General features: G+C 52.1%; 1 protein-coding gene across 2 annotated transcripts in view; it reads left to right on the top strand.

The window, feature by feature from the left end:
• VWA5B1 (von Willebrand factor A domain containing 5B1) overlaps positions 1-11,665 on the top strand; it is a 70,534-nt gene extending 58,869 nt beyond the window's left edge. For both annotated transcript variants that reach the window (XM_044996131.1, XM_044996130.1), the window contains 6 exons: positions 20-157; positions 1,312-1,446; positions 6,328-6,402; positions 7,114-7,183; positions 8,948-9,071; positions 9,561-11,665. In XM_044996131.1, coding sequence (XP_044852066.1) covers positions 20-157; positions 1,312-1,446; positions 6,328-6,402; positions 7,114-7,183; positions 8,948-9,071; positions 9,561-10,328 — 1,310 coding nt within the window. In that variant the 3' untranslated portion in view covers positions 10,329-11,665. The remainder of the gene's footprint in view (positions 1-19; positions 158-1,311; positions 1,447-6,327; positions 6,403-7,113; positions 7,184-8,947; positions 9,072-9,560) is intronic.
• The last annotated feature ends 756 nt before the right edge of the window (positions 11,666-12,421 follow it).

Raw genomic sequence — 12,421 nt, 5'->3', positions numbered from 1 at the left:
GACATCTCTCACCCCACAGGGTCTGGGAGGCGGTACCAGATAAACGCTGTGCAAACCAGCAGAGCCTGCAATGTCATCAGCAAGTACACGGCCTTTGTCCCGGTGGACCTGAGCACCAGTGGCTACCTGCCAACCGTGGTCGAATATGCCAATGCAGGTAACAGGACACTCCAGCATAGCGTCGTTACTGGGCTGGGGCTGGCATGCCTCCCACACTCCCTGCTAATCTCCTGAGCCCCATTGCACAGGAGTGCGAGGGGTCAGCCTGGGGGTGCCATATGGGAAACCTGGTTCAGACAGCACCTCAGAGCTTGGGCAGGGGAAAAAAACCAGGCCTGCCAATGTGGTAATAATAACAAATCCATTCTCTTCTGTGAGGTTCGGGGCAGCTGAGCCCTGGATCTCCAGCTACTCCTTCAGTGCAGGTCTCCATGGTGTTCATGTGTCCATATATCCTGGTCCCAGAGGTCCTTAGTCTTGGGCTATGATTGAGCTCTCCAGCACTGGAGCCCAAGGGTGTGTCTGTCCAACTTGGAGGCCAGGGGCTTTCCACTCCACCATGCAGTCCTGACCGATCACAGCCAGCTTGGGGCCTGGAGGTGAAGGGGTCTCTTAGCCTGGGCTGTTCTGAAGGCCCACAGCCTACGACAAAGAGGTCATTGCAGCAGGCAGGGCCGCCCAGAGGATTCAGGGGGCCTGGGGCAAAGCGGGGGAGCTGCAGAGCTTGTACTCACCCGGCGGCGGTCTGGGTCTTTGGCGGCATTTTGGCAGTGGGGGGGCCCTTCAGTCGCACCACGTCTTCGGTAGCACTGAAGTGCCCCCCGCCACCGAAATGCCGCCGAAGACCTGGAGCGACTGAAGGGTCCCCCCCGCAGCCCGAATGCTGCCGAAGACCTGGAGTGCTGCTGGACCAGGGCTTGCGGGGCTCCTGCAGGGCCCAGGGCAAATTGCCCCACTTGCCCCCCCCTCCGGGCAGCCCTGGTGGCAGGAAAGGGGGTGTGCTTGGTTGGAGAGCAGGAGTTTGACGAACGTACCTCTCTTGAGAGCCTGTGGCCAGTTAGGGGAGTGGTGGGCTCTCCGAGGGCTCCAGGCTCTTAGCATAGAGTGAGCACCACAGAAGCGGCCTGCTGCTGAGGAAGGAGTCCCTAGGCCAGACAGGAGTACAGTAGCCGGTCCCAGGGCAAAGGAGGGTGCCATTGCTAGGCTTGGATGCCGTAAAGTGACTGATTTCACCCAACTCACTCGATTGGCATCGTGTTTGTCCGTCCATTGGGAACGGTAATGCTGTGAATTCCCTTTGTTCACACCAAGGGCCAGCATCCAAGCAAGGTGGCCAGCGGAGCTCAGGCTCAGGAAGCAGAAGGCACCGAGTCTTCTCCGTCGGACTCGGACGCACCCAGTCGACTTGCGGCCAGGATGGCGTAGACGATGGATTTTACAGCATGAGTAAGATGGCAGCCCTTCTGGGGCTCAGTATTGTAATCATTGATTAGAACCCGTGGGTATGATCTTTCATAGGACGTGCACACATGCTGTCAGCCCTCTCCATTTTTTTGCCTCTGGTCGGTTTTCTTCTTCTGGCCTTTTCTTTAGCTCTGATGCCTGTTTCTTGAAGGGCAGTAACAGCACAGAGTTTAACTCCTATTAGCAATAACAGCATTTTCAGGATGAAATCCTGACCCTAGTGAAGCCAGTGGGAGTTTTGCCATTTGCTGCAATTGGGCCAGGATTTCACCTCAGGAATCTGTAATCTGAGCAGCACCAGGCCAACAGCCACAAACCCTGAGTTACAATGCCCTGGCTAGCTCCAGGGTAGATGAAAGCAGTCTATCTAGGGTATGCCCCATGTGACAAGATGGCCAATGTAGTATGGTGGGTCCTGCACTTTTTTTGGTGTGGGGCTAAGATGCCACCCCTTTCCCCTGCTCTTGGGGCACCGAGGGCCCCACTAGTGGCCCGGGAAGGTGGTAAAGGAGGGAAGCGGGGGAGGGGTCTGGGTTTGCACCTTACTCTGAGCCCCAGTCCCTCTCAACCCCTGCGGGTCCTTACCCTCTTCCCCCTTGGGTGGGGTACCTTCGGTCCTTAAACACTGCAGGAGGGAGTCTCCCTCCCCTGCTGGGGCAGGGTCACCCTTACTCTGGTTTTCTGATCTTCCAAGTCTCACAGCACACCTCCAAGCTCCAGTCCTCTCTCCTTCCTCCTTCTCCCCTGACTGCCTCAAGCAGGAGGTTTTATTAGGTTGCTAACAGGGCCTTAATTGACTACAGATGCTCCAATTAACCTGTATCAACCCTCCCTAGTCTACAGGAAACCACGCCTTAATTAGCCTAGGGCTTATATACTTCCCCTCCACCACTCTCCCACTGCTCCCTGGCCTTCCTGTATCACACCCACCCGCTATAGAATTGTCTCTGTCTTTCCTATGGCCAAGATGACTGCTCTTTGGAAAGGAATATACCCAGCTACTGACATATGAAAGGTCTGATGAGGAGCAAAGTATGTGGTCTGGACAGCTAACCATGTTTCTGGCTGGAATCCATCTCTTGAAACAGGGCATCTATAAAAGAACTTACTCTGAAATGCTCAGATCACGAGAAGTAACTCTTGCTGATGCTCTGAGGTTAACTGACAGCACAACACAGGGGACATGAGGAGCTGAGCCTGCTGTAATTAGAGACTAGGGGACTTCAGACACTTGACTGTCTCTGTAAATCTCCTACTAATGAAGACAAGTTAGGTTGGACTTTGTCTCACGCAGTCATGACTGCTGCTGAATTAAAATGATCTTCTCCTTCAGGGATAAGGAAAGAGCTGGAATTCATGATTGTTTGGAAAGTAACTGTGCTGAAAAATATGTTTTCTCTCTCAGAATATATCTAGAATCAGCTGAGCTAGGTCTCTGCACAGGGCTGGTCTAGGGGGTCGCACAATAATGTTTTGAACTCGCTATACATCCAGATGTTGTTATATTGTAATGCAGGCGTTTCTATGATCAGCCCCTGGAAAGGAAGAGTGGCCATTTGCCAGCTCTTCTTATATGTATTGAAACATAACAACAACAGGCAGGCTGGATCCATAGCTGCGGAAATAGGCTTAGCTTTATTGAAGTCAATGGAGAAAACAGTTCAAGTTATTCGCATCAATTACACTTCACTGATTGACACGTGTATACACAGGTATGTCGGCTCTGCCAAGCTGGAGCAGACCAATGGTCCATTTAATCCTGTATCCTCTCTGTGGCCCTGCGCAAAACCAGATGGTCCAGAGGAGGGTATAACCTCCTCACAATGCACCAAATTGTGCAATCCTCTACCACTGTGGAGGAGAAGGATTCTGCCTGACCCCTACTAATAATCTATTTATTCTTTGGACTGTGCGGATTGTCATCTCTAGCCATTTCTGCCCTAGCTAGAGGGACCCACAGATGCTATTCGGAATTGTCCAATTAAACACCTAATCCTTGCTGACTGTTACTGCAGGATTTGCATCCACAGTCTGAGGTTGATGGTCTTTAAAATTGGGTTGTCACTTCTCCTAGCTCGCATCCCCACACCTTATCAATGAAAGACCCAACCATAATGATGGTAGCTGAGTCCAGCCCACCCCCCTGCCCAGTGCCTTGATACTGGATGCCTCAGTATCCCAATATGCCCACTGTTCAGAGTTGTACTTTGACCTGGTTTTGGCCCCTCCATAAAGGCTTCAGAAATCTGCCCCACCAGCCCTTGTTTGCTCTAGGTTCAGCTCACTGAAGATTAGACCTTGGCACCACTGATATTGTTAGACTTGCTAAATAATCCAGTGGGCATTTGCCCAGGGCCACAGAGAGGATATAGGATTAGATGGACCATTGGTCTGTTCCAGCTTGGCAGAGCTGACATACCTGTGTATACACGTGTCAATCAGTGAAGTGTAATCGATGCGAATAACTTGAACTGTTTTCTCCATTGACTTCTTTCCAAGCTACCCAGCTTCTCAGGGGTAATTTGACCTGAAAAGCTCAGTTATCAGCACTTGGTCATTAGCGTGGTCCCAGTGTGTACTCCAGGTTCCTTGGCAGCACAGGGGAGATAGGGGTTGCATTGGGAGGATGAGCACAACGGCTTGGATACTAAACATTTCTGAGACACTGAAAGTTTTCCTATCACCGAGAGCAAGAGAAAGAGGAGTAAATCTCTGGCTAAAAGAGAGAAAAACACCATTCAAGGAAATTCAAAAAGCCAACCAGGTGCAGCCAATAACATCGGATGATGTTGTAACTTGCTTCCCATTTTCTTTACGTGCTCAGATAAATCACATTTCTCAAAACCCACTGGGTTTATTTCAGAGTTTGAGGCTTATAAATTCTAGATTTTTTCCTGGAATGAATAAAATACAGACTGTCTTGGCATGCGCATTCCTGTAGCACCTTCCATTCCAGCATTCCTGAGCAGTTTCCAGACCTTAAACCACACAGCGCTCTGGAAAATGGGATTGTCCCCATTTTACAGAAGGGGAAACTAATTTTTATGACTTGCCCAAGGTCAAATAGTGACTCATTGGTAGAGATGGGAGTAGGAACGACTCCTGCTCTGCTCCAGGTTCTAGGCCACACGCTCTTCCTGGATTAGAGTTAGGGTGACCAGATGTCCCGATTTTATAGGGACAGTCCCAGTATTTGGGGCTTTTTCTTATATAGGCTTCTATTACCCCCACCCCCGTCCCGATTTTTCACACTTGCTGTCTGGTCACCCTAATTAGAGTAGACTAGAATGAAGGTCACAAGAGCCTAATTGGTAGATTCAGATCTGTAGAGAGACACACAATGTCTGACCCTTTGGGAACCTCCTTTTAAAAGGCTAAATAGCCTCAGGTGCTCACGCCTTTCAGTTCAGTAGGACGGTACAGCCAGCTCCACCAAGACATGTTAGAATGCATCTTCTGGGGTTGGAATTTCCTCCTCTTCACCTTTTGAGCTCTGGTTGTCCTAAGCAGAGCTGAGGTCCATTGAAGGAGCCCATCAGGCGCCATGAAGAGAGAGTAGATGTGGCGGAGGTGCACATGAACCAAATAGTGATGACGATGCAGTGGTGATGGGTGAGCAGGATTTGGCGGGGGTTGAGGGGTTGGGAAGCAGGGTTCTCTGTTCAGGATTAGGGTTTGGTAAAGGCGGAAGAGGGGCCCAAGGATGCTGAATGTGGTTGTGATGAGGCATCTGCCCCACACTGGTGGAGGAAGGGTTAAAAGCAGCCCTGGGGAGGCTGCGCAGCAGACAGCCAATCAGTGAGAGGCTGCAAGGAGCAGCCAATCAGGGAAGAGCAGGCCCATATCTAAAGAGAGCTGCAAGGCAGAGGAGCCAGTTCCCCCTTGGGAGCCCTAGGAGAAGGGACTGGGTCCCTGATGGGCTGAGGGAACTGCCAGCACCGGGGACAGAGCAGTGCTGGGCTGGGTCAGGGGAGCGAGAGGGAGCTCCAGCCTGACTGGCTGAAAGACTGAAGCCGGGATACGGGGTAGAGAAGGTGCTAGGGCTATGGGAAAGTGGCCCAAGGAAACGGAAGGTGGAGACAGTGGAAACGGACAGAGCGTGGCTGCCATCTACAGGGTCCCTGGGTTGGGACCCGGAGTAGTGGGTGGGCCCGGGTCTCCCCCCTGACTTGCCACTGAGGGGAGTGGCCAGTGAAGGGCCGCAGTTTGCCAGAGAGGCGAGTGTCTGGACAGAGGACTGCTGCTCCCCCAGAAGGGAGGGGGAGAACAGAATGGGGCACGGCCGGAGGGCTCTGTTCTGGAGAGGATGCCGCGATTCTTGAGGCGATGTGGGTCCGGAGCAGAAGTGACGGCAGGTGAGACACCTCCAGAGGAGAGCGCCCTGCGAAAAGACTGTGCTAATTCCCAGAACGACCAGGAGGAGGCGCCACGGCAGTGAGGCGGAACCATTACAGTGGTTAATAGAACTGTCACACCGTGTAATCCTGACATGGTGCTTTCCCTCTCAGTGTAGCCATGGCAATGGTTTTGATTTGGAGACTGGTGTCGAAGGTAGCTACATCCTCAGCTAGTGTAAATCAGCAGAACTCCATTGAAACCAATGCAGCTACCCAGTGTACACCAACGGAAGGTCTGGTCAAGCCATGGTATCCAGGAGGAGGAGGGAGATGGTAGTCTGTTGTGGTGCCAAGGGTGACGAACAAGCTAGAAGACAGACAGGCAGTGCTGGCTGTTATGGAGGAGGATGGTCATGTTGAGGGCAAGGGGGCTGGTTGTGACCCTCACTCTGAGGCCAGGGTGATGCTGACACATGGTAATGACGTGGAGAAGGGTGATGTGACCATTGTGCTTCTGCTGTTGCAGATGCAGATGAGAACAGCCTGTCGCCAAGCAGTACACCCGCCTCGTCCGGCTGGGAGCGCTACAGTGTCCCGGAAGGTAAGAGCAAGACATGCATAGGATTTCTCAAGGTTGCAATGGCACCACTTCATCCGACTGAGGTTTCAAGTTGAGCTGAAATGTTTTTAATCCTGCCAGGATCTAAGTTCAGGGTTCTGTGCTTCTCCTGCCACCGCTGGTCACAGCCAATGGCAGGGCAACATCTTTCTGCGCCGAGCCAAGGGTTGGTGAGAAAGCTCAGACTTCTGAAGTCAGGTGTCGGTAGCTCCGTACCTGAGAAAATGATTTTCCAGCTATTGCATTTTAAAAATGTATTAGCTGGTACATCTGGTGCCTGCCCTTGACTTTGGCTGGTGATTTGGGCTCTTAACTGAATTATTTAGAACTACTTTGGCCAACATTTTTTAAACACTGGTGCCTAAAATTAGAGACCTAAATCCATATTTAGGCAGCTAAATCAGTGCTCTGATTTCTAGCGGTGCTAAGCATTCAGCCTCTCCCAGATAGCCTTTCATATGAACAGCTCAACGTTTTTTTGAGTGGTGGTGAAGTATCATTATCTCCATTAGACACATGGGGAAACAGAGGCAGAGCGAGATGAAGTAACGGTCACAAAGCAATTTAGTATCAAAGCCAGGAATAGAACCCAGGAGCCCAGCCTCCAGCCAGCACTCCCTGAACTCTCTGATTAACGCTTCCTTGATGCTAGATGTTTCCTCACTTCAACCTTGGCTCTGTATTTCTCCCCAGCTCCGCTGCAGAGTCCGTCTGCTTCCTCTGCTCACTCCCAGAAGTCCATTGATACCCTTTTTTCTGCCAGGTAAGGGGCAGCGGAGCATTCTCTGACTCAATGAGACCCCAGGATGGGATATTCCACTGCTCAGTGTTTTCTTCTGGCTCTGGGTTTGACAAAAAGAACCCACACGGGGGAAAACCTGTAGGCTGTTTGGGGGTGTGTCCACATCAGGCAGATGGGCAGCTGGTTACACTGTAGAAAGGGGGTTTGGTAAAGGGAATTTCACTGACCAAAATGCTCTGCAGCTCATTCTTGCTTTGATACCGTGAAACTCATTGGCTGGTTTACTGGGCCAGGCAGACAGCTTGTGAGCCAGGCTTAGTGACAATCAGCCAACAAGTTGAGCCCAACAATTAGCAGACAGACAACCAAGCTGCCTCTTTTTTTATTCTTTATTTTTAAATGTATTGTGCAAATGTGGTGCTTGTAAAAGGCAGGGAAGTACTGGGCCACTGGGCCAGTGATGCAGCCTGTTGAAATCAGTGGTGTCACTGCGAGGAGGATTTGGTCTGTGTAGGCGCTAGTCTAGACACAGGCATCACATGGCAGCAGCAAGACAAGCTTTTTCAGATTGCCCCACCAGGGCTCCCTAACTCTGACTTGGAAGGGCCACCAGTGAGGGGAGTTCAGGCTTGGTCAGTGGCCTGGGTCTCTCTGCTGAGAGGGTTGAGTAGTGCCAAGTGTGATGTGGACACCTGCCCACAGATCCCCAAATTCATGTGACATCAACCAGTGACCAGCCAAAAAATGGGAACATTTTGCAGTCACTGTCTAGCTAGGCTGGATTTAAACCAGGGACTTAATGGTGAAAGATTCTCTAGCCTACTACCATGCCCCTTAGCCATCCAGGGAGTGAAGGGTGGGGATATCTCCATGTCATCTGGTATGGAGAAATTGTGCAAGTCTAGGCAGGGGCGGCTCCAGGCACCAGTGCTCCAAGCGCGTGCCTGGGGCAGCAAGTCATGGGGGGCGCTCTGCCGGTCACCGCTAGGGCGGCAGGCAGGGTGCCTTGGCGGCTTGCCTGAGGAGGGTCTGCTGGTCCTGCGGCTTCAGCGGACCCTCCGTGCTTGGGGCGGCAGAATGTCTAGAGCCGCCCCTGAATCTAGGCCTATTGAAATCCAAGGGGACAGAGGCTCCTAAGTCACTTAGGCATTTTTGACCAAAAAAATCCAAATTTTCCCCTTTTCTAATGACTTCAAGAGATGAGGGATCAAGGCAAAATGCCCCCTCTCTTCCCCACCTACCTACAGACTCCTCACACTCTCTTCTGGCTACCTCCCTGACTCCAGTCTTTGGAAACCCCTGTCAGAGTCCCTGAGTCACAAGAAAAGGATCAGGGCTCAGGGTTCCCATGTTTTTGACAAGCTGAAGCATTAGCTTCTGGGCCACTCAGAAATGATGGTCCTCAGAATGTCCCCTCCCAGTCTGATCTTTTGGAAAGTCTAACAGGAGATGTTCCTGGATGGAATTTGCCTTCCTATGGGCATATGCTAGCTTGAGGAGACTTATCTGTGCAGAGTGGGGAGAATTTCCCATACCAGAGGCAAGGCCGTAGGACAGTCTAGTGCAGAAGAGAAAGTGGAGAGGGGGTTGTGTCTGTTGTATGGGAAGCCAGTTGAACTGATGTCTCAGAGCCAGACCGAGCATATGTTTCTCTGACAGCTGCGTTACCGCATGACTTAGTGTAGGAAGTGGAGTGTCAGTTACTGGGAATGCTGAGAGGTGATTGGTTAGAGGGAGGCAATGGGTCTGGTAAATGCCTCCTTTGTTATGTCTGTCCTGACACAGATTGACCCTTCATAAAACGAGACTGCTGACTCGAGCAGCCAAAGGTTTCATGAGTAAATCCCCAAGTCGGGTGAATGAACCCAGCTCCGAGAGCAGCAATGAAAACATTGACTACCTACCCCTGGTAAGCAACCAAACCAGACCTCAGGCTCATGTCAGTGGGATGACGGGAGGTGTCGGGGGCTCTTCTGGCACGCACGCACACACACACACACACACACACACACGTTTGCTGATCAGAACTCAAGCTGACACCCATCTCCTATCCCCAAATCCCCCAGTTGGGCTGGAAAACTTCCCAAACTGGTAAGGGCAGAAGAGGCCAAAGCAGAGACCATTGCATTGGGGGAAAAGGGGTAAAATATGGCCCAGCTGGGGCCACCTCTTTCCCCAGAAACCTTTTGGACCCAGAACTGTGGAGGGAACCCCCCTACTTTGGGGCACGAGGGCCCAGGTGGTGCCTCTCCTGTCAGTCTGGAGCCCTGGGCGCCCATGGGGTGGATTCTTGGTGGGTAAGTTGCTCCAAAGCCCTGGCTGTGCACACAGAACGCGTTCTTCCCCGGGGCCTTACCTCAGCGCCTCCCTAAGGAAGTGTCGCCATCCCTTTCCACAGGTGTCTCTGCAGTTGGCCTGCGGTGCCTTCCTGCTGAACCCGGCGTTCTGCCACGCAATCAGCATCCCCATGGAGAAGCTGAAGTGGACATCTCCGTTCACCTGCCACCGGATGGCTCTTAGCCCCTCTGCCAGCTCCTACAACGCTAAGAAGTCAGGCCCACCTTGGGAACCCAAGAGCCCTGGAGGCAGCCGGCAGCTGCTGGCACCGAACGACATTCCTAGAGAGAGCTCCTCAGACAGCGACTTCACTCCCAGTGCAGCGCTGAACGGCTTTGGCGAGGCTACGGGAGATGCAGGCCGGCCTCGCCACTTCTCTGGCAGCGCAGTGGAAAGCCTGTCAAAGGCCCTGAAAGCTGAGAACGAACTCTCACCCCCTGCCATCACCATCCGCCGCTTCTCCTCCCCTGAGAGCACCCAGTCCCCTCGGGAGCCGCAGAGCGACAGCGGCAGAGGCTCAGAGTCCGACAGCTCTGAGCTGCAGTCCCTGCTCTTTGACATCGAGCTGCACCAGTGGGCTGAGCCAGAGGGGATGCTCTGGGCCACAGCAGTCGCCCTGGCCTGGCTGGAGCACAGCTCAGCCTCCTACTTCATCGAGTGGGAGCTGGTGGCTGCCAAGGCCAGCATGTGGCTGAACCAGCAGGAGTTCCCAGAGGGCCGGAGCCTGGGGACTGTCAAGGCCGCAGCCCGCCAGCTGTTTGTTTTGCTCAGGCACTGGGACGAGAACCTCGAGTTCAACTTGTTGTGCTACAACCCCAACAACGTGTAGGAAGGGGGAGTGCGAAAGCGGGGGGAGTCAGGCAGTCAGCTGAGAAAGCCTCTGGGGTACAGGGACTGGTCCTTAAAGAAACACAGTCTAATGGCGAGCTCCACCACTACCGTGCCATGCCATGCACCTTTATTAGGACAAGCCTTTCTGCGGGCCAGAAAACAACCATTCAAACCCCAGCACTAAGCAATTATTATTTTTGTTGTTGTATAAGCAGAGTATGATTCACCTGTAGCACTCTCTGCTGCAGATATTAAGGCCAATAACTAAACAAAAGGATTATTCATTTCTGTGACTAGGAATAGCATCTCCAGTGACACGAGGTACTAGGCACCTTCCCTTCAGGCTGGGCTTCATCTGATCCCCAGCACCAGTCCCAGAAAGAGAATCCCAAATCTTCATTCAACCATCTCATCCTTCACGCTTCGCCATCCAGCCTAGCCCTTCCCTTTTCACCCAGTCACCATCAATCCTACGTTCATCTTTTCACCCAGAGCATTTCCAGCCGTGATTCATCGTTCCCCAGTCTCCATCTAGACTGCGTTATCGTGAAGATTAACATGTGTCTCTTGTCTCAGGGATTTGTGTTCGAGCAGCCGCTCTGCCTCATGGGTCAAGGTTACAGGAGATCCAGATTGCGGCCAAGCAGCTTACAATGGATCAGCAACACTGGGGATGGGGAAAACAATTGCCAGGTCCTCCCAGATCACTCATTCTCTACAGCTGTGGAGTTGGACTGGGATTTTCAAAGGAGCCTACAGGATATAAACACCCAAATCCTATTGTAATCCCAACTGGGTGCATAACTCCCTTAGGCTTCTTTGGATAGCCTGGCCTTGGTTCCAGGACAGTCGTACAGGTTGGTTCACAGCTGACAATGTGCCCTAGACTCTTTTGCATGCAGAGTGGGGGTAGGCTGGGGCCAGACTGCACAGCCGGCGAGCAGCCGGAGGAATGCAGGAGGTGGATTAAAGCAGATCTGTTCCCCAGGCACTTTCAGGCCCAGCGGAGCAGAACTAGTAGAATGCACCTTGGATAAGAGCAGTTAAAGCTTTTCAGTCCCCATCGGTGCATCGAGTACATTCCCGCTAGAAGGGCATTAGCGATGTATCAGCGATCAGACTGGTATTACATTGAATCTGACCGAGAAGGTCTAGGCCTGCATTGTATCCACGTCTTTAAGCCTGTGCCACTTTGCCCAGTGGCTTTGAAGCCTGTGTTCTTACACTTGGATTTTCTGACCCTCATGCAAAACAGTCTGCTGCTCCGTGGAGAGCTTCTGCTAGCCAGGCTTGTGGGTCAGGGGTTTGGTGGAGCTCTTTTGCCATTGGACTGGCCACGTTTCCCCGCCCCCTTCCCATGCAGACTGAGTGCCACTTTCTTGTGCCTACTGCAGACGTGTTGCATGACCTCTCATCCGATCTCCCCTCTTGAGTGTGTGGGCAAAGCCCAGCATCCGTCTCTTGACTGCATCTTTTGAACAGCTTGGATTCCATCATCCTTCCTCTAGCCTCGCTGCTGAATTTGTTTCCATTCTCGCAGTGCTGTGTTTTGACTTGACTGCCATACCCCAGCACGGCATATGACAGGCAGCATCTGTGGATACCTGGCTCCATGCTTCTTAACACAAAGTGACAGCTGATAGCAAATTGAATTGACAGACCCTTTTTTGACTCTAATTACTCAGCAGGAACCGTTCTGAATCAGTTATTCATAGTGGAAGGCAACTTTAAGCCAGAGACTCCAGCTCTGAACAGCGTCACCAGAACCGGTCCCATTAACTCCTGCTAATGCCAGTAACCCACTTTGGCTGACAATTGGCAGAAGCAAATTAATTAAATGAAATACATTACAACCTCCTTAGTTCAGAATAGATTGAAAATTAAAGACCGGATTCTGCCCGTGGGCTCAGCGATAGGACTCATTGAAATCAATGGGCGTTTGGACACACGTATCCAAGGACAGAATGTGACCCTTCCATGACAAACCAATCAGCGCAACTTGCTTGTCCTAATCAGTGTGCAAACAAGTGTGGCTGTCTCATCGGTGGGGACAGATGGTGAGCGCATCCTAATTGCCACGCAGGGAAGTGG

The sequence above is a fragment of the Mauremys mutica genome, chromosome 21, assembly GCF_020497125.1.
Source record: "Mauremys mutica isolate MM-2020 ecotype Southern chromosome 21, ASM2049712v1, whole genome shotgun sequence".
Classification (NCBI taxonomy): domain Eukaryota; kingdom Metazoa; phylum Chordata; order Testudines; family Geoemydidae; genus Mauremys; species Mauremys mutica.
This window is presented reverse-complemented; position numbering and strand designations above follow the sequence as displayed.